Source organism: Coregonus lavaretus (genome assembly GCF_964263955.1).
Source record: "Coregonus lavaretus genome assembly, chromosome: 10".
NCBI lineage: Eukaryota > Metazoa > Chordata > Actinopteri > Salmoniformes > Salmonidae > Coregonus > Coregonus lavaretus.
This window is the reverse complement of record NC_139997.1, coordinates 44,568,294-44,591,191: the sequence shown is the minus strand read 5'-3', so window position 1 is coordinate 44,591,191 and position 22,898 is coordinate 44,568,294. Positions and strand designations below refer to the sequence as shown.

Genomic DNA, 22,898 nt, shown 5'->3' with positions numbered 1-22,898 from the left:
GTCAGCTGCCCGTCTCCCCATCACCTGGCCGACTGGCTCAGTGGCCTGAAAACCCAGGAGAGCTTGTGTCCACCATCACCATCACATCTATGGGAAAAGTCAAGGTTAGTTTACTGTGAAGAGCACATTTTGATTTTAAATTTTTAGTCATTTAGCAGACGCTCTTATCCAGAGCGACTTACAGGAGCAATTAGGGTTAAGTGCCTTGCTCAAGGGCACATCGACAGATGTTTCACCTAGTCTGCCCAGGGATTAGAACCAGCAACCTTTCGGTTACTGGCACAACGCTCTTAACCACTAAGCTACCTTTGATGTCTCATTTTGATAAGGCACTGTGAAAAGAATCCGCACAGGGGCAGAACAATTGAATTCCAACAAAGTACAAATCAAGTACACTGCCAGAGCTGCCCATATGCATCAGAAATAGAGGACAAGCAAAGTTCTAAAGGCTTGATAGCAGATTGGAGATAGTCATGAATAATGGACCTTTTCAAGTCTACCAAAGCTTAGAACAAAAATGAAATCATTTAGACGGATAAACCCTACACTGACAATGTGAGAGATAAACCCTACACTGACAATGTGAGAGATAAACCCTACACTGACAATGTGAGACAATATTATGTCAGATAATGTAGAAGAGGTTGTTTTAGTACTGTGAACTGGATTACAGTACCCTCATAACACCAAGGTGTCACAGAGCAGGACAGGGGGGTGCATGACTGTCAAGAAACACAGTCAAGCTAATTGGAGTCCTTCCTTTGACCCTTGCTTACCTTTAATCAAATGAAAACCTTAGTGGATTACAGAACATTATATTCAGAACATAAAAGCATGGTCTGCCCAGGTTCTGTTTCCTTCAGAGATCATACTTCACAGAGATCATCTAGTCACAGCACGACTCCTGTGGTGACCTCTCTCCCTGTCTCCCTCGGTTACCTGTGCCCACGGGCATCCTCTCACACTTTCTTGTCCCCACCTTGGGCAGGGGGATAATGTATGCATTTATGCTAACGACTTCATTAAAGCCTGACAAGGGGAAATTAATCAGTGACTGTGTGTGCATTTAACTGACGCAGTAAATGCCACAGTAGCCGAGTGTGTATGTGTCTTTATTTTACTGATGCATGCAACTACAGTTAGGTGGCCAAAGCAAGGACAATGGTGTGTGTGTGTGTGTGTGTGTGTGTGTGTGTGAGAGAGAGAGAGAGAGAGAGAGAGAGAGAGAGAGAGAGAGAGAGAGTTTGAGTGTGTATGAGAGACAGTGTGTGTGCCTAAAACATTGTGTGAGTGTGCATTTGCTGATACAGTAAAATACCTCAAGGTGTGTGTGTGTGTGTGTGTGTGTTTTGAAGTGTGACTGAGTGTGTGCATGCAACAACAAAAATTGTCCCACAGCCCACCCTCACCCCCAGGCTTCATGCAGCACTGTCAGAATTGCAGGCAGATCATCTAATCATTTGTGCCTGCAGGCACCACTCTTTGGCTGTCACATTGTAGATGTCACTTGGTTGTAGTCCCAACTGACCCCATCTGATGTCACAATGGAACAGTCAGTGACAAATGCCTTAGCCCCTCCTCAGACACAGTTGATCAATCTGCCATTAATTCCCTTTATAACACTGTAAAAGAGGGGCAAACAGTGTCCTCTCATCATCACTGCATTTTTTATTTTTTTTATTTTTATTTAACCTTTATTTAACCAGGTAAGCCAGTTGAGAACAAGTTCTCATTTACAACTGCGACCTGGCCAAGATAAAGCAAAGCAGTGCGATTAAAAACAACAACACAGAGTTACATATGGGGTAAGAAAACATGAAGTCAAAAAATACAACAGAAAATATATATACAGTGTGCAAATGTAGCAAGTTATGGAGGTAAGGCAATAGATAGGCTATAGTGCAAAATAGCATAAAGGCTAGCTCATTTATATCCAGGATAGAGCAATGAGGAACCTGTCCCCAGCCTTCACAGTCAATCTTGACCGGGTCACTAAGCATGTTCAGGTGACTTACCATTGTTAGCGTTTGTCAAACCTTGGGTTGAGCTGTGGCACGTTTCATTTTGTCCTTTAGGTGTTCTGGGTCCAGACGTGCAGATCTACCTCTCCCCCTTGCCCCCTCACCCCCTCTCCACCTTGCCCCCCTCCTCTGTACTCCTCTGCTCCAAGTCTTTGAGGAGGGGGGCACTGAGTGACTCTTTTTTGATGAGGTTGAACTCCTTCTCCCTTTCAGTCCCTCCGTGGCAGACACAAACTCACATGATTGTGCACTATGCAGTCTAACAGTGGTGCAAAGCCATATTCCATGCTGGTAAGTATTCCAAAAGCTCTGAGTCACCACTAATCTGGCTCCCTCAGACTAGACATGTAGTCCAGCTGCGTTCTCAGTTTATTCCCTCTCCTCCTTCCTGCCTCCCTGCTCACATCATAGCACAATGATGCACTGCCCTCCACTCAGCACTCTATCCCACTATTCCTCTCCCTCTCTCTCGCTCTCTCTCTCTCTCTCTCTCTCTCTCTCTCTCTCTCTCTCTCTCTCTCTCTCTCTCTCTCTCTCTCTCTCTCTCTCTCTCTCTCTCTCTCTCTCTCTCTCTCTCTCTCTCTCTCTCTCTCTCTCTCTCTCTCCCTCTCTCTCTCACTATTCCCTTTCTCATGCACACACACAGATCTATGGCTGGGTGATGGGCATCCAAAATTCATCTGAGGGGAAGGAGAAAGAAAGAGAGAGAGACAGAAGGAAGTGACTAAAATCACAAGGGAAGGGACTGTGTGAAAAGTACCGCCAGACTTGAAAAACAAGATAAGGCAAATTGCTTCAGGATATCACACCAGCAGAGGAGACATGAGATTTTACCCTCTATCTCTCAACACATCATGTGGGTGATAGGGGTGACAGCAGTTTCTGTATAGTAAAGTATTTTGTTTGATCAGAACATTTTGTGATACAAGAAATAAAAACAAATGTTTGGCTAATTTATACGGTGTTTTTTTGCTAATATTCTGGTGACATGTTCCGCTTGTGATGATATTGTAGCGGTCCTTGCTATATGAACCACGTTACAATGGTTACAATGGTTACAATGGGGTTAACTCGGTTGGCGCGATGCGTATGGTTTTTGCCTTTCACGCCAGCGACCCGGGGTTCGCTTCCCTGCCCAACCATTCGCTACAATAGTCTGGAGCTAATATTTCTGCCAAAGACTGTATGTACATAGTACGTTGTGATACAATCTAACTACAGTACCCCCTACACATATGTAATACTCTCTCAGAATATAACACATTTGACAGAATTATTAAAATTCATAATTCACATCAGCAGCTTCATATAAAGCTACAGTGAAATCAAATATTTAACTTCATGAACAAATGTTCTCACTATGCGGGGAATCAGGAGTATACTGTATAACTGAAATAGTATTTGATATAATCATTATTATTTAAAAATTTTACAGTGCAATCACCATGATCAACATGTACAGTGTAAGGGCACATTGTTTAACGCTGAGGTAATTACAGCTTTATATCCACATCTTATCATTTTTATCATCCCTATTCTGAGTTGTAGTGCAGGCAGTGATTGTTTATGGTTTTATTGGGTATTGCTGCCATCTACTGTCTCAAAATATACGGTACCATCCCTCTGAACAACTCCACAAACATATGCTTATGATACGAAGTTATTTCAATATGTTTACGTTTTATATATCCAGGAAACCCCAGATATTGACCAATATAATATTGAATCACAAACAAGTATCACATTTTATAGTTGTCAATCTTGCATTTATTAGTGAAAGTAAATTACAGTGGTCGATTCGAGGTGTATCCCGAGCATCAAGACACTTTAGTGGAGCTTCTCATCACAACATGGTGTTCATTTCACATTGGGAAGAGAAGGAAGCCGATGAAGGTAGTACGGTTATTTAAGTCATCATAAGCCCTCTCACTGCTTTTCAAATATACCACATCACCCTCCTCCAGATGCAGTACAGCTGCATTAGATGCAAACTTTTTATGACCATTACTATCGATTTCATCAACATACAATACTGACTTATCATTTTTATAGAGCAAAGCACCCATCCAGTTTGTACCAATACCACAAAGGGTAAATCTGAAGTAGCAGACCCCTCTCACTGGTGCAGTGAAGATACCTGTACCAGAGGAAATTGAAGGAGAGAGATCAGTCCTAACATAGAGATGAGCTCCAGTTTAGTGTTTTATTAGTCCGATAACTGTGTGCTTCAGTACACATTCTTGTGAGGACAGTACTGTACCTGTAATTGGGTTGTAGTGGTTGCCGATGTTTGTGAAGATGTTTTTGTAAACCATGGTGGTTTGAGTGTTGAAGGGTTTCTGATTCCCAGTGAGGCAGAGAATGCTACCTTTGCTCTGTCTGTGAATACAGAGTTAAAAGACACAGACGATATACAGTAAGTAACTTGAGGCAATATATGTCTGTTATTACAATGCACCTTCCCTGTTTTGTATTTCATTATGATTTTGTGGTAATAGCTTCCACCAGGGTAGAGTAAGCCTTTCATTAAGTGTACTTCATTTTAGCACAGACCTATTCAGATATAACCATGAAGGACATGAAACTGTGGCCTGTCATGGAACACCATCTTCAAAAAGGCAGTGGTACTCTTATGGAAGCCTTACATAACAGGTTGACAGCTAGTGAGAAGGAAGTGGACTACCTGAAAAGGGACAACGCAGGTCAAAAATAAAAAAGGATGCGGCTCATCCCCAAAAAAGTACTGTGCAGCCGTCTTTATCGACCTGGCCAAGGCTTTTGACTCTGTCAACCACCGCATTCTTATTGGCAGACTAAATAGCCTTGGTTTCTCAAATGACTGCCTCGCCTGGTTCACCAACTACTTCTCAGATAGAGTTCAATGTGTCAAATCGGAGGGCCTGTTGTCTGGACCTCTGGCAGTCTCTATGGGGATGCCACAGGGTTCAATTCTCGGGCCGACTCTATTCTCTGTGTATATCAATGATGTCGCTCTTGCTGCTGGTGACTCTCAGATCCACCTCTACGCAGACGACACCATTTTGTATACATCTGACCCTTCATTGGACACTGTGTTAACAAACCTCCAAACGAGCTTCAATGCCATACAACACTCCTTCAGTATTCTCCAACTGCTCTTAAACACTAGTAAAACTAAATGCATGCTCTTCAATCGAACACTGCTGGCACCCGCCCACCCGACTAGAATCACCACTCTCGACGGGTCTGACCTAGAGTATGTGGACAACTACAAATACCTAGGTGTCTGGTTAGACTGTAAACTCTCCTTCCAGACTCACATTAAGAATCTCCAATCCAAAGTTAAATCTAGAATCGGCTTCCTATTTCGCAACAAAGCCTCCTTCACTCATGCTGCCAAACATGCCCTCGTAAAACTGACTATCCTACCGATCCTTGACTTCGGCGATGTCATTTACAAAATAGCCTCCAACACTCTACTCAGCAAAGTGGATGTAGTCTATCACAGTGCCATCCGTTTTGTCTCCAAAGCCCCATACACTACCCACCACTGTGACCTGTACGCTCTTGTTGGCTGGTCCTCACTACATGTTCGTCGTCAAACCCACTGGCTCCAGGCCATCTATAAATCACTGCTAGGCAAATCCCCGCCTTATCTTAGCTCATTGGTCACCATAGCAGCACCCACCCGTAGTCTGTGCTCCAGCAGGTATATCTCACTGGTCATTCCCAAAGCCAACACCTCCTTTGGCCGCCATTCCTTCCAGTTCTCTGCTGCCAATGACTGGAACGAATTGCAAAAATCTCTGAAGCTGGAGACTCTTATCTCCCTCACTAACTTTAAGCATCAGTTGTCAGAGCACCTTACCGATCACTGCACCTGTACACAGCCCATCTGAAATTAGCCCACCCAACTACCTCATCCCTATATTGTTATTTATTTTGCTCTTTTGCACCCCAGTATCTCTTTTTGCACATAATCTCTTGCACATCTAGCATTCCAGTGTTAATACTAATTGTAATTATTTTGCACTATAGCCTATTTATTGCCTTACCTCCATAACTTGCTACATTTGCACACACTGTATATATATTTTCTGTTGTATTTTTTTGACTTTATGTTTTTTTTACCCCATATGTAACTCTGTGTTGTTGTTTTTATCGCACTGCTTTGCTTTATCTTGGCCAGGTCGCAGTTGTAAATGAGAACTTGTTCTCAACTGGCTTACCTGGTTAAATAAAGGTTAAATAAAATAAAATAAATAAAAAAAATAACCATGAAGGACATGAAACTGTGGCCTGTCATGGAACACCATCTTCAAAAAGGCAGTGGTACCCTTATGGAAGCCTTATGTTCCACATATAAATAAAGAGGACTAAGTAAGTCAGTAAGTTTTCAGTTATACATGCTTTCCTAATTCCTAGTTGCTGGTTATACAGGCGTGTAATAGCACTGATATGCAGATAATACGATTTAGAAATGATCCTAACATAAAAATAACATCCATAAGGCTTTTTTTTTATATTTGTGAAAAATAATGGACCCAACCTTAGTATCCCAAATGATACAAATAACAGTTGATAATGTACTGTATGTATTGTGCTTTGGGGATGAGCCGCATCCTTTTTTATTTTTGACCTGCGTTGTCCCTTTTCAGGTAGTCCACCTCCTTCTCACTAGCTGTCAACCTGTTATGTAAGGCTCCCATAAGAGTACGACTGCCTTTTTGAAGATGGTGTTCCATGACAGGCCACAGTTTCATGTCCTTCATGGTTATATCTGAATAGGTCTGTGCTAAAATGAAGTACACTTAATGAAAGGCTTACTCTACCCTGGTGGAAGCTATTACCACAAAATCATCATGAAATACAAAACAGGGAAGGTGCATTGTAATAACAGACATATATTGCCTCAAGTTACTTACTGTATATCGTCTGTGTCTTTTAACCCTCCTGTTGTCCTGGGGTCATTCTGACCCCAAATTAAATCTTTTGCCGACAAAATATGTTTTTTATTCATCAATTGGTCTGAAAATAACGGTAGTTGTTTAATACTATGCTCTTTATGATTCAAACAAATTTGAAGTAATTTGATTGAATTATGGGTGTTTTACTAAATGTAATAACTTCTGTTGTCCTCTGGGGTCAAAAAGACCCCGCAGCACAAAGTTTACATACTGCTTGGCAAAACATCTTTGATCATGTTTCTTTGATGTGTGGGGTCAAGCAATGGTTATGACAACAACAAAAAAAAGGTGTTTGGGCATTTCACATTTTAGTCTGAGAGAGACAGGCAGCACAATGAGGAGGCAGAAGTTTTATAATGCACAGGAGGCTTGCAAGATAATTTTTTTAATAAAAGAAAATAATGACCAGGAGGACAATGCTGCACATAATGAGGATGAATCAACTGATGAAGAGGGTTCAGGGTCAGAAGAGGAGGAACATAATGATGAGGTGATAGATCCAACATACAGACAGCATGCTACTTCTTCCTCCGAAGATTCCCCCACATCTCCTGCTGCAGAAATGGAAGATGATTATGAATATAAGGAAATGGATGAACGTGATGATGACGTAGAATCTGAAGCTGGTATGGAAGAAGTGTCAGAAGTGGAGCACTGCACCTATTATGATGAAAAATCAACAGATGAGGTAGAATCTGAAGTTGAAATGGAAGAAGTGTCAGAAGTGGAGGACATCATCTATTATGATGAAGACGAAGAATCAACAGATGAGGTAGAATCTGAGGAAGAGGACCCAGCTGAGATGGAAGAATATTTCCAGTCAAAGGATGAAACATTGATCTGGTCTTCCATCCCTCCCAGTGACCGACGACGCATGTTGACAGCAGAGAGAGATACAAGCCACCATGGTCCAACTGCATATGCAAGGTCTCGGATTGATGACATGAAGTCCACTTTTGACCTGTTTCTGCCAAAGCCTATTGAAGACGCAGTGCTGAGCATGACAAACAAGGAGGGGCAACGCGTTTATGGCAACAAGTGGAGAAAGATGGATCAAATGGATTTGCAGGCATATGTGGGTGTGTTGATTCTTGCTGGCGTGTACCGATCTAGTAAGGAAGCTACATCTAGTTTATGGCATGCCGAGTCTGGTAGGACAATTTTCCGTGCTACCATGACACTCAAGATGTTTCATAAAATCTCAAGAGTGATTAGATTTGATGATAAAGCCACAAGAGAAAATCGCCGTGCACGAGACAAACTTGCTCCCATTCGAGATGTATGGGACAAGTGGGTGTCTCTCCTGCCGTTGATGTACGATCCAGGTACTGATGTGACTGTGGATGAGCGCCTGGTCCCCTTCAGAGGTCGCTGTCCATTCAAACAGTACATCCTGAGTAAACCAGGGAAATATGGGATAAAAATATGGGTAGCATGCGATGCCAGGTCTAGCTATGCATGGAACATGCAGGTATACACTGGCAAACCGGCTGGTGCGCAGTCAGAAAAAAATCAGGGCATGAGAGTTGTCCTTGACATGACAGAAGGTCTCCGGGGGAAAACAATCACCTGTGACAACTTTTTTACTTCACATGCTCTTGGCTTGCAGCTGCTGAAAAGAAAGCTGTACATGGTGGGAACAGTACGGAGGAATAAGCCTGAGCTTCCCCCTGCTCTGGTGTCAAAAAAGGACCGGGCACGGTTCTCATCGAAGTTTGCCTTCACCGAGACCCATGCTCTAGTGTCATATCACCCCAAAAAACAGAAAAATGTTCTTCTGATGAGCACTCTGCATCGGGATGCTGCTGTGAGCAACAGGGATGACAAAAGGCCCAAAATCATTGAAGATTACAATCACAACAAAGGTGGTGTTGATAACCTTGACAAAGTTACCAGTGTGTACACGTGCAAAAGAATGACAGCCCGTTGGCCACTCGTTGTCTTCTACAACATTCTCGACGTGTCTGCATACAACTCTTTTGTCCTATGGTCTGAAATCAAGCCAGCCTGGAATCAGGGAAAGTACAACAAGAGAAGGCTCTTCATGGAGGAGCTTGGGCGACAACTGGTGATACCTCACATCAAGCAACGCAAGGTTATTCCCCGCACGTCAGCCGCTGTCAAATTGGTTAAGGAGATCCAGCAGGTCTCCTCCAGCTCTACCTCTGCAGCAGCTCCCCCTCTCCCAGTTCCCTCATGCCGACCAGCCCTTCCTCGCCCATTACCCAAAAGGAGTAGGTGCAAATTCTGCCCTCGCCGAAGTGATTTCAAAACATCCAAAATGTGCCAAAAATGCAATGCATACATCTGCAAAGATCACGCCATTACTACCTGCCTCGCATGCAACTGAGGGCTCATTCAGACTAAAAAGTTAGGTTTTGAAGTTGAAAATGTTTTGGAAATGAATTATAACATGTGTTATATGTCAGGTAATAAGTTGGAATAAAGTTGACTGAAAAGTTGAAACAGAGAAGTGATTGTAAATGTATACTGTATGCTTTATAAACAGTCAAACCAGGCGGGGTCATTTTTGACCCCAGAGGACAAAAGGTGTGATTATGGGCTGTCATTAATAAAAATAAAATGATTCAAAAACAGCATCCTCACTAAACTTTTACAAATACCACTCAGTGATAAGTCAAATAGTCAAAATAATAATAGGTCAAAATAATTCATAGTTTCATTGTATTTTTACTTAAAAACAGGGTATACTTTTATGTAAACAAGGTCTATTGGCTCTAAATTCCAAAACAAATGAAATTTTTTTTAGTAATGGGTTGAACAGAAGTAAGACTAAAGATGTAACACAGAATTGATTGAAAATGTATACTGTATGCTTTATAAACAGTCAAACCAGGCGGGTTCATTTTTGACCCCAGAGGACAAAAGGCGTAAGGCATTTGGGAGGACAACACAAGGTTAACTCTGTATTCACAGACAGACCAAAGGTAGCATTCTCTGCCTCACTGGGAATCAGAAACCCTTCAACACTCAAACCACCATGGTTTACAAAAACATCTTCACAAACATCGGCAACCACTACAACCCAATTACAGGTACAGTACTGTCCTCACAAGAATGTGTACTGAAGCACACAGTTATCGGACTAATAAAACACTAAACTGGAGCTCATCTCTATGTTAGGACTGATCTCTCTCCTTCAATTTCCTCTGGTACAGGTATCTTCACTGCACCAGTGAGAGGGGTCTGCTACTTCAGATTTACCCTTTGTGGTATTGGTACAAACTGGATGGGTGCTTTGCTCTATAAAAATGATAAGTCAGTATTGTATGTTGATGAAATCGATAGTAATGGTCATAAAAAGTTTGCATCTAATGCAGCTGTACTGCATCTGGAGGAGGGTGATGTGGTATATTTGAAAAGCAGTGAGAGGGCTTATGATGACTTAAATAACCGTACTACCTTCATCGGCTTCCTTCTCTTCCCAATGTGAAATGAACACCATGTTGTGATGAGAAGCTCCACTAAAGTGTCTTGATGCTCGGGATACACCTCGAATCGACCACTGTAATTTACTTTCACTAATAAATGCAAGATTGACAACTATAAAATGTGATACTTGTTTGTGATTCAATATTATATTGGTCAATATCTGGGGTTTCCTGGATATATAAAACGTAAACATATTGAAATAACTTCGTATCATAAGCATATGTTTGTGGAGTTGTTCAGAGGGATGGTACCATATATTTTGAGACAGTAGATGGCAGCAATACCCAATAAAACCATAAACAATCACTGCCTGCACTACAACTCAGAATAGGGATGATAAAAATGATAAGATATGGATATAAAGCTGTAATTACCTCAGCGTTAAACAATGTGCCCTTACACTGTACATGTTGATCATGGTGATTGCACTGTAAAAATTTTAAATAATAATGATTATATCAAATACTATTTCAGTTATACAGTATACTCCTGATTCCCCGCATAGTGAGAACATTTGTTTATGAAGTTAAATATTGGATTTCACTGTAGCTTTATATGAAGCTGCTGATGTGAATTATGAATTGTAATATCATCTTCATTACACTGTATTATACAACCCGGTAGTGAAGTGTCTTTTAGGATCCTGAACACCCTCTTTATACATGTCTAGATTAGTTGACATTATGTAACCATCATCTCTGTTCTCTAGTAAACAACAAGGTCAAAACCTAATGATTAAATATGGAGTCCATCAGATTATCTTAGAATAGTTCACAAACTGATGTCTGGAAATGTTTGAAACTTTCCCAAAGTGTTGTGGGAGAGAATCAAGCTGTGGAATATGTCAAGGTCTAGTGTTGTTGTATTTTTGCCACGTGTCTTTGCGATGTACAGTATTTACTTTTAGAGTAGCAACAGTCTGTACGGGCCTCTGTCTGTCAGGCACATACTGTAATACAAAGACAAGAGTGGACTATTGAAAAATAACATTTTTACCTCTTTCTACAAAAACGAATGTCCCCATTCTCATTACTCATTACAAACTTTTGACTGGTAGTGTATGTGTTAACATGGTGAAGTATGGGCCTATATGTAGTACCTCATTTTAAAATGAAATAAAAAAATATTTATAAACACTTATCTAACACATGCTTTAACCCAGAGTGGGCAGGCCAATGTTACAGAAGGCTACATTGTTAGTTTTACCTTTAGAATCTGCTCAACTCTTTTAGTAGGGCCAGCTGCACTCACATTCATTTGTCTTATTGGCAGAAACATTGCAGTGCCAGCGCCTCATCAAGAAGGCCTCACAGCCAGCAGCTACAGCCACTCTAACAGCCTGTTTGTTTATTACAAAACCCTCACAGTCATGGCTTCCAGAAACAAGTTTCATTCATGACAGGAAACTTGGGGGATGCTAATCAGGGTGCAGGTGCTTCTCAACAGGTTACAGACTGACAGTTAGGAAACTTGGAGATGTTGTGGTTCTATCTAAACTCACTGTGAGCGTGTGTGTGTGTCTGTGTGTGAGTGCATGTATACCTATAGTACCTTATCAGGACCACAATGTCTTTCGAATTCACTAGAATGTCCTGAAAAGGTAAGGAAACAAGAACTTTGAGGGGTTTTGGGGGTTAAGGTTAAGTTTAGGGTTATGATTATGATTAGGTTAAGGTTAAGTTTAGGGTTAGGATTAGGTTAAGGGTTAGGTTAAGGGTTAGGGAAAATATGATTTTGAAGGGGAATAGATTAAGGGTTAGAGTTACTCCCAAAAAAGTCCTCAAAATGAATGAAAACAAAGCTGTGTGTGTGCACGCACGCTCCAACACTTTCCCTGTGCCTTTCTTTAGTATTAATCGCTATTGGACTTGTTCTTCCCCCTTCACAGGTACATATGTCCCTCCAGACTCACAGCTCTGAATATTTTACTAGCTGTGGATTAAAAATGCAGCAGGGCCTCCAGTCAAACACCCATCTGCTCAGAAGTGTACTGTAGAGAGGGTTCAGTGACCTCCCCTGTTCCCCTCATCACCACCCACAAAACACCTCTCCCTCACGCTGTTCAGCTCTGCCAATTCAAGCTGGGCATCACCAGACGGCGGGCACACACACACACACACACACACACACACACACACACACACACACACACACACACACACACACACACACACACACACACACACACACACACACACCACACACACACACACCACACACACACACACACACACACACAAACACAAACACACACACACACACACACACACACACCCACAGTCTTGTACAACTAACCTTGTGGGGACACAAAATTCAGACCCATTCAAAATCCTATTTTCCCTAACTCCTAAACCCTAACCCTAACCTTAACCCTAAACCCGCTAGAAATAGCATTTGTTTGTTTACTATTCTGTATCTACACCATCTCTCTTTAAACACATCCACACATCCACACACACACATACACACATACACACATACACACACACACACACACACACACACACACACACACACACACACACACACACACACACACACACACACACACACACACACACGTGGATGGTGTTCTAAGAGAGATGGTGTAGATACAGAAAGATAGCAGGTGGGTAAAGGGGGCTAATAACCCAGTTTAAACCTTACAGAAAGATAACAGGTGGGCAAAGGGCTAATGGCCCAGTTTAAAATGTACAGAAAAATAACAGGTGGGCAAAGGGCTAATGACCCAGTTTAAACCTTACAGAAAGATAACAGGTGGGCAAAGGGCTAATGACCCAGTTTAAACATTACAGAAAAATAACAGGTGGGCAAAGGGCTAATGACCCAGTTTAAACCTTACAGAAAAATAACAGGTGGGCAAAGGGCTAATGACCCAGTTTAAACATTACAGAAAAATAAGAGGTGGGCAAAGGGCAAATGACCCAGTTTAAACATTATGGGTGTACCAGAACACTGCTCAATACTCCAAGTTAATGGTTAACCACAAAGTGTATTTAAAGGAGAGTATATTGTATACTGAACTAGCTCTAAGCATATTTTCCCAATGAGAGCTTTTCTAGTTCCACTGGTGTACCTGCTCTGTCATTTGGGAGAAGCAAAGTACACTCCAAGTGAAGATGGATCCTCTGACTCCCTTCAATGTGGCATTGGGTCTGACCTGAGAGATCTGAGAGACATGGTGGTGCTGCAGAGGGCAGAGCTGAGTCATACCATGGCTGAACTACAAGACACTAAGACTAAGGTGGAGGGGCTGAAAACAGAGAACTCAGGTGATAGCAGAATACTAAGCCCACTATCAGTTGACTGAGTAATGTTATAATCTGGTAAATTTCTATTGTTGACAGGAAAATTATTTCATTTTGTTTTAGTCATGGAGTCCAGGCTGATGAGTTCTGAACGACAACTTGAGGCAATGAAGACAGAGAATGCAGGTAAAATGGACAGTTAAATATCAGTTTGTTTAGTTCGTTTGGTCATAACAATAACTATTGTTAATGTAGCCATAGAAACCATGCAGAATACACTGTAGGTACCTAGTTATCTTGTCATTATGATTGGTAATGATCAAGACGCTAATTTCGTGTTATCCAGGTTTTTTCCAGTAAATCTTTGTGTCATTTTTGTAACTCCAGCCATGGTGAGCAGAGTAACATCCACTGAGAGTGAGATTGAGAAACTGCAGAGGGAGAATGCAGGTAAAACATAAATGGAATTATGGTACTTTTAAATGACATAATAATTCCTTCCCCTTCCATTTCTGAGTGTGAAAAAGTTTAAATGTCAATCATCATCATCATCATCATCATCAAATCATTCACTTTATTCTCCTGCATTCACAGAGAGACCCAAGGTGGCATTTTCAACCTCTTTAGGAAAAACTGGACACCATGGGCCATTCAACACTGCCACCACAGTAATCTACAAGAACATCTTCACAAACACTGGTGACCACTACAACAACGCTACAGGTACTGTACTGACTTCATCAGCATCAGTCAACGTTTAGTGTAGACTATAGCAGCATCAGTCAACGTTTAGTGTAGACTATAGCAGCATCAGTCAATGTTTAGTGTAGACTATAGCAATATCAGTCAACGTTTAGTGTAGACTATAGCAGCATCAGTCAACGTTTAGTGTAGACTATAGCAGCATCAGTCAATGTTTAGTGTAGACTATAGCAGCATCAGTCAACATTTAGTTTAGACCATAGCAGCATCAGTCAATGTTTAGTGTAGACTATAGCAGCATCAGTCAATGTTTAGTGTAGACTATAGCAGCATCAGTCAACGTTTAGTGTAGACTATAGCAGCATCAGTCAATGTTTAGTGTAGACTATAGCAGCATCAGTCAACGTTTAGTGTAGACTATAGCAGCATCAGTCAATGTTTAGTGTAGACTATAGCAGCATCAGTCAACGTTTAGTGTAGACTATAGCAGCATCAGTCAACGTTTAGTGTAGACTATAGCCTACCTAGTCAAATACATGTGCATCTGAAGTTTAAAAACAACAATCAGCACAACTAGTAAAGCCTGCTTGATGTTGGTGGCAGGTTGCATTTGATGCCCCATGATTTTGTTTAGGACAATCAAGATAATACATTTTTTTGTCAATGTGCTACAGGTACAGTCATGTAGTGTGCAGCACAAGTCTTGATGATCTCTATGCTTTCCTCACATCCAGGTAGCTTCACAGCACCTGTGAGAGGGGTCTACCACTTCAGCTTCACTATGGGTGATTTTCTCCAGTCAACTGTTATGGGCCTATCACTGTTCAAGAATGAACAGCATATAATTCATTCAGGGGAATGGGGTGACCATATGCAGTTTAGGTCTGCATCCAATGCAGTCATACTACAGCTGGAGGTGGGAGATGTAGTTTTTATGCAACTCCCTGCAAACTACAGGATTTATGATGATTCAAATCACCGTAACACTTTTACTGGCATTCTACTCTTCCCAATTTGAGATTGTTTTTAATGTGTTGTGATGATGAACATCAATGAAGGGCTTTTGACCAAACTTGTTGCATTTAATTATTGGTGCACACAGACATATACACACGCACCTACACTCCCACGTGCACACTCACCTGCACTCACATGCACACGGTGATACGCACATGCTCACATGCACACAAACCCACACTTCTGATCCACAACATGTGGTCCTCTGTAGCTCAATTGGTAGAGCATGGCGCTTGTAACGCCAGGGTAGTGGGTTCGATCCCCGGGACCACCCATACGTAACAAAATGTATGCACACATGACTGTAAGTCGCTTTGGATAAAAGCGTCTGCTAAATGGCATATTATTATTATATTATTACAACACATGCTGCATTATTCACTTAGACCAGTAGGGGGTAGTAAATGCCCATATTTGGTTATGTGGTCTTTCAAGGGAGGTGGAGACAGACAACACAGACCTGTTATGTGAATGGATTGATGAATGGAAGTTATTCAACCATTTAAAGTTATAGATATTTTTAGCCAAGTTAAGTTAAATAGAATCAAATAGAAGGTTTTTTCAACATTACAATAAGAAAACATATCCAAGAAAAACTAACAATGTAGCCTACTGTAACATTGGCCTGCCCACTCTGGGTTAAAGCATGTGTTAGATACAGTAAGTGTTTATAAATAAATAAATTATTTCATTTTAAAATGAGGTACTACATATAGGCCCATACTTCACCATGTTAACACATACACTACCAGTCAAAAGTTTGGACACACCTACTCATTCAAGGGTTTTTCTTTATTTTTACTATTTTTTACAATGTAGAATAATAGTGAAGACATCAGAACTATGAAATAACACATATGGAATCATGTAGTAACCAAAAAAGCTTTAAAAAATCTAAATATATTTTATATTTCAAATTCTTCAAATAGCCACCCTTTGCCTTGATGACAGATTTGCACACTCTTGGCATTTTCTCAACCAGCTTCATTAAGTAGTCACCTGGAATGCATTTCAATTAACAGGTGTGCCATCTTAAAAGTTAATGTTTGGAATTTCTTTCCATCTTAATGAGTTTGAGCCAATCAGTTGAGCCAATCAGATTCCATATGTGTTATTTGATAGTTTTGATGTCTTCACTATTATCCTAAAAGGTAGAAAATAGTAAAAAGAATGATAAACACTTCAATGAGTAGGTGTGTCCAAACTTTTGACTGGTGCTGTATATTTGCTATGTGTGGAGGTCAGTAAGGATATCTTATAGCAAGGTTTAAGTTTATATACAATGTGCAATTTGAGGTATGAAATAGCCTCTCACAACAAAAATAACATAACCCAGCTTCACTTGCACACTTTAAAACCACAATTTCAAAATGTATGGGCTTATACCTAATTCAATGTTTTCCTATGTCCAAACTAGAAGTCTACAAACAAATTAAAGACATAAACTTTTTGCATCCAAACCAGATCTATTTTTAGAGAATAATTAAGTATTTTTATTTGTATCTTAACATGAATATATCTGACTTTAAAGTTTACAAATATAATTTTGAAGGATTCCAGCCTGCAGTTGCATCAAACGGACACCAGATGTGCGCAAGTGAGCAGCTCCTAAACCCCGCCCCTAACCCCTCCCCTCCCACCTGGCCCTCCCATTTCCTGTCAGGGCCCATCCCTCGCTGCTAGCCCCCATCTCCCTGGCCTCACCCGGCCATCTGCCAGTGAGTCAGACATTTCCTGCTTCCCAGCTGCCTCCATTTTCTTCCTGCCTTTCTCTAGAAAACAGGATGGCAAGAGGCCATTCAGTGAGTCAGCCCCAACCCCTTATTTTCCTTTGTGCCGTCACCCCTAGCAACCAGCACCATAGTGCCCTGTAAACATGACACCCTCCACCTTACAAAGACAAACACCCCCACCACCCCCAACTACGCCAAGCCCGCATACACTTTGTTATTGTGAGGGGTTTTAAAGTTTAAAGGGACTAGGCTGCATAGATTTAGAGAAGAACAGGTTAAACTTTGAATATGAAAAATAAGCATTCACATCTGCTGACTCACACAAGCATTCATAGTCACTCACACACAGTGGATAAGAATAACAACTTCTGTTCAATATCTTATAGGTTATTGTGTTCACTTTATATTATTGAAGTACAAAAAGGCATCTGTGCTGTTTTACCTTTGTTTAACTCTTGTCACACATCAGTGTTTTTGACTTTTCAGTAGTTCACAGATTCCCCCATTCATACTTACAACATAAATGCAACACAGTTTGGTTTTCACAGTGACAGATTCAGTGTTTCTGTCCAAAAATATTAATTGTTGATAGTTAAACTTCTACAGAGTATAATTTGATGTGAGGGGCAGCGCTGCAGTTCTTCTTTGTGACCAATAGAGAACGCTCTTGAGTCTTGCTTGGCTGCTGTGGGAACAATGGAGGGAGCACATGTGGCGTCTCTCTACTCAGAGAGAGATCTAACCACATGAGAGGAGAGCAGTGGTAGGATTCAAAGAGAGAGGAGAAGACTCTTAAGAGTTATCTCTGTATGTGTAGTCAGAGAACATGTGGAGATGTGGATAAACATAGCAGCATTGCAAAAACATTCATTTAGTCAGAAAATGCAATTCAGTCCAGGATAAGTCCCTCTCACTCCCTCGCTGTCCTGGCTCACTGCTTCAGGCCTTTTAAGGAAAGAGCCAAGGACAGAGGGAAGCAAGGGAGGAGCGAGGGATGAGGGATAGGCCTAACATTGGCTGAGTTATACATGGAATGTGTGTGTTCAGCATATGAGTTATTGTGTGACTGTTTTATCTCATAGCACAGCTGTGTTGTGCGACGAGTGTGTGTGTTTGTGTGCGCATATGTGTATGTGTGTCCATGCATGCATGTGAGTTTGTGTGTTAAATGTGAATTTTTTACTTTGTGGTACTCAGTTACAGTGATTATGTCGACTGAACTAGAATACAAGACTAATCCTGGTTAGGGACTAGTCCTGGTCAGAGGCAGATTTACACTAACACATAGAGAATCAGACAAAGGATTCTCACATTCCTGATTGATTGGATCCGTTAGCAGAAGTGTTTCATAGACCTTGTGTCTATCATTCTGTCTGAGATCTGAGCCAGTCACACAGAGGCCCATTCAGTGAGCACATCCAAGGGCAGAGAGCAGAGAGCAGAGAGCAGAGGCTCAGCTGAGTGGTCATCACGAGGACCATCATGGGTCTCTGTCTGCCCCTAGCAGGACTGAATAGAACCTCTCTGTCTTTTTATCTCTCTGGTCTGTGTCAGTTCCAGAAGAATGCAGTAGGGGGTAATGTTGAACCATGAATGAGAGAGTCTACCGCTGAGAGAGTGGCCATTTTACCACCCCCACACCGAAACCATTTTATGACTAATCATTTACTGCAGTTTGTTTTTAAGCATCTACACATGCCAGTATCTACTACATCCATAGAGGAATTAATGCACATACTCACACAAACGCTCTCTCTCTCGCGCGTGCGCACACAAACACACACACACACACACACACACACACACACACACACACACACACACACACACACAGAGATTGCGGTGAGGTGGGGGGGATGGGAGGATTTAAAGGAATGCTCTTTGACTCAGCGTGGGGAGAGCAGTTCTGGATCAGTGAAATCTCCCATCTGTCTCTCCTCTCCCTGTGTGAGCTCTCTCCACTTCCTTCCATTGCAGGCCAAATAAATTAGCACCACAGTTAGCCCTATCATACTTACTGTATCATCAATCCACAGGCAAATGATGCTCCTAACTTTCTCTGTGCTGAGGCTGTCATACCATCACTCATTTATAAGCACACACACACTCTCTCACAAACACACGCAACACAAACATAGACATGCTCACAGTGCGTGTAACACTATAACTAAAAAAAGTATAATTTTTGGCTTAGCTTTTGGTATTTAAACAGACACTGCTTGCCCCATTGCAGACACTGCTCACATGTATACACACGCAAGCACCCCCCCCCCCCCCTACACACGCACATACAGTACACACACCAAAACACACATGCACGCACACACAAACACATAAATTGACAGTCTCATCCAAGGTCAGGAGGGAGCTGCATCAGTCACATGGTTTCATGAGGGAGCACAGGCCTGAGGGTTTGACCTTGATTTTCATAAAGGATGCTGTCATACACAACAAACATGTGATACATACTAGCCCTGTCACGACTTCCTCCAAAGCTGCCTCCTCTCCTTGTTCGGGCAGGCTTCGGCGTTCGTCATCACCGCCCTTCTAGCCACTGCCGCTCCTCATCTCATCATTACATTTGTTTTGTCTTGTTTATTACACACACCTGTTTCATATCCCCTCATCAGTACCTGTATAAGTGTTCCCTCTGCCCCCTTGTCTTTGTGTGTGATTGTTTATTGTGGAGGTTTGTTTAGCTCTGTGGAGCTCTTTGTTATTTTGTATCGCTGGGTTATTTTCACCTGTGTGCTTCGTTGTTTCCAGTGCGCCTGTTTTCAGCACTGGAGTGTTTGACGCATTGCTGCGTACTACTGTATTCAGAATAAACCTTTTATTCTGTGATTTGCCCTCCTGCGCCTGACTCCTTCAAATCATTCACCACAAGCCCACAACCACTTACACACGATAATAGTAATAGTAATAAACTCAGTATAGCCTACAGTGCAACAACACAATTATACATTGTTTTTAGTCTTCACTATCAACACAAGTGGCTATGCTAAAATGCAGAACACAGCTCTTTACAGGGTCCTGTTGTCTGAGCAACAGCTGCTCCCTCCATTTATGGCATTCCAATGCTCTCAGAGTATTGAGTGCTCTCTGTGTCTGCCTGTGGACCCCAGAGCAGGGGGAGGGGGTCCCCTTAAAGTGTCCCAGCTGCTGGTGTCACCCCCGCTCACCAAAATGATAAACCCCTGGCCAGCTGCCAGAGCGTATGCATGTGCCTAAAAACTGAGAAGACATGTTGCACTGAGAATAGGAGTTTAAACATAATAATGTAGTTACACTGAGTCCACAAAACATTAGGAACATGTCGAAAGAATTCCATAGGGATGCTGGCCCATGTTGACTCCAATGCTTCCCACAGTTGTGTCAAGTTGGCTGCATGACCTTTGGGTGCTGCCAGATCTTGACACAAACTAAGTGCGCCTGGCATCTACTACCAGACCCCATTCAAAGGCACTTCCATTTTTTTGTCTTGCCCATTCACCCTCTGAATGGCACACATACACAATCCATGTCTCAATTGTCTCAAAGCTTGAAAATCCTTATTTAACCTGTCTCCTCCCCTTCATCTACACTGATCAAGGTGGATTTAACAAGTGACATCAATAAGGGATCATAGCTTTCACCTGGATTCACCTGGTCAGTCTATGTCATGGAAAGACAGGCAGGTGTTCATAATGTTATCTGAAGACAAATTGAAAGGGTCAATTGGACAGAAAATTGTTAGTGGACACTAGGTAGCTCATTGGCCCAGAATCATGTTTCTATGGAGATTAATGACTGGGGTAACAGGTGGTAGCTTCATTAAAGCTGAAGCGTTTAATTTGATTATGGAAGTACTTTTCAATTTCACTGTGAAATTGTGCAATTTGTAGCCGCACAAGTGTATCAGACCTGGGTTCAAATACAAATGCCTGTATATGGAAAAAGTATTTGCATGTGTGTGTTCTCTCACACTGGTTCCCTGTCTACTCTGCCACTGTTCGTAACAGCAGTGAGTCACCATGCTGTGTCTATTCATGGAGTTCTCCCTGCCTGCTCTCTCTCCCGCTGTTCCTCTCTCTCTCCCCAACCAGGGATACTGTAGCTGTCAGTCCTGTCCTTGCTTCCTTACCCCCTCCCCCTCTCCCACACTCCATGTTCTGAACCTGACGGAGTGATTACTCCAAATGCAAACCAGCCTGTGTATGTCAGGTGAGAAACAAATGTTGAGGTGGCTTCACACAACTATATAGCTCACTCATTACTTCACTTCACACAGCTATATAGCTCACTCATTACTTCACTTCACACAACTATATAGCTGACTCATTACTTTACTTCACACAACTATATAGCTCACTCATTACTTCACTTCACACAGCTATATAGCTCACTCATTACTTCACTTCACACAACTATATAGCTGACTCATTACTTTACTTCACACAACTATATAGCTCACTCATTACTTCACTTCACACAACTATATAGCTCACTCATTACTTCACTTCACACAATTATATAGCTGACTCATTACTTCACACAGCTATATAGCTCACTCATTACTTCACTTCACACAACTATATAGCTCACTCATTACTTCACTTCACACAACTATTTAGCTCAGTTATTACTTCACTTCACACACATCCCACTCTTATTTTTCTCCACGTAACCTGTAAAATATGGTAACTCTCATTTGAGATGAGAAGGGACATACTCTTTGTAAACTTTAGGTCTAATTCTCTGTCTACTGTGCTCAGTGTGTGACTCGCATGCTCAGTGATCATGGGAACCTCGCTGGGGGACATTCAGGGACATCCACTCTGTTGACTTCATTGACAAATGTCAAAGACAAGGTCACTCTTGTATCCTGAGGTAACAAAGACTCAACTGTAGCCCAGAGTCTATTGTAGCCATCCAGCAGTCTGAGTCATATACCACAGTCTGACTCTTGTAATGAACATCACACACACAACACACACACACACACCCATCCGAACGCAAGCACACACAAACACACACACACACATCCGTACGCAAGCACACACACCTCCCCCTTTCTGTTTGTCTCAGCCCTTTCATGTGGGAGTGCATCATTTCCATTAGAGATGAGACACTTTACCAAGTTCAAATCAAAAGGGAACATACAGTGGTGTGAAAAAGTGTTTGCCCCCTTCCTGATTTCTTATTTGTTTGCATGTTTGTCACACTTAAATGTTTCAGATCATCAAACAAATTTAAATATTAGTCAAAGATAACACAAGTAAACACAAAATGCAGTTTTGAAATGAAGGTTGTTATTATTAAGGGAAAACAAAATCCAAACCCACATGGCCCTGTGTGAAAAAGTGATTGCCCCCTACAACCTAATAACTGGTTGGGCCACCCTTAGCAGCAACAACTGCAATCAAGCGTTTGCGATAACTTGCAATGAGTCTTTTACAGCGCTGTGGAGGAATTTTGGCCCACTCATCTTTGCAGAATTGTTGTAATTCAGCCACATTGGAGGGTTTTCGAGCATGAACTGCCTTTTTAAGGTCATGCCACAGCATCTCAATATTATTCAGGTCAGGACTTTGACTAGGCCACTCCAAAGTCTTCATTTTGTTTTTCTTCAGCCATTCAGAGGTGGACTTGCTGGTCTATTTTGGATCATTGTCCTGCTGCAGATCCCAAGTTCGCTTCAGCTTGAGGTCACGAACAGATGGCCGGACATTCTCCTTCAGGATTTTTTGGTAGATAGCAGAATTCATGGTTCCATTTATCACAGAAAGTCTTCCAGGT

General features: G+C 41.8%; 1 protein-coding gene across 2 annotated transcripts; it reads left to right on the top strand.

The window, feature by feature from the left end:
- The first annotated feature begins 13,439 nt into the window (after positions 1-13,439).
- On the top strand, positions 13,440-19,964 carry LOC311136021 (cerebellin-1-like). Of its 2 annotated transcripts, none has more exons than XM_084170084.1 (5): positions 13,440-13,692; positions 13,792-13,854; positions 14,056-14,118; positions 14,263-14,391; positions 15,105-19,964. In XM_084170084.1, the coding sequence occupies exons 1-5, from the start codon at positions 13,467-13,469 to the stop codon at positions 15,386-15,388; spliced, it is 765 nt and encodes a 254-aa protein (XP_084026210.1). In that variant the 5' UTR covers positions 13,440-13,466; the 3' UTR covers positions 15,389-19,964. The 2 variants fall into 2 exon arrangements, with proteins under 2 accessions (XP_084026210.1, XP_084026209.1); XM_084170083.1 differs by having other exon boundaries at positions 13,768-13,854.
- The last annotated feature ends 2,934 nt before the right edge of the window (positions 19,965-22,898 follow it).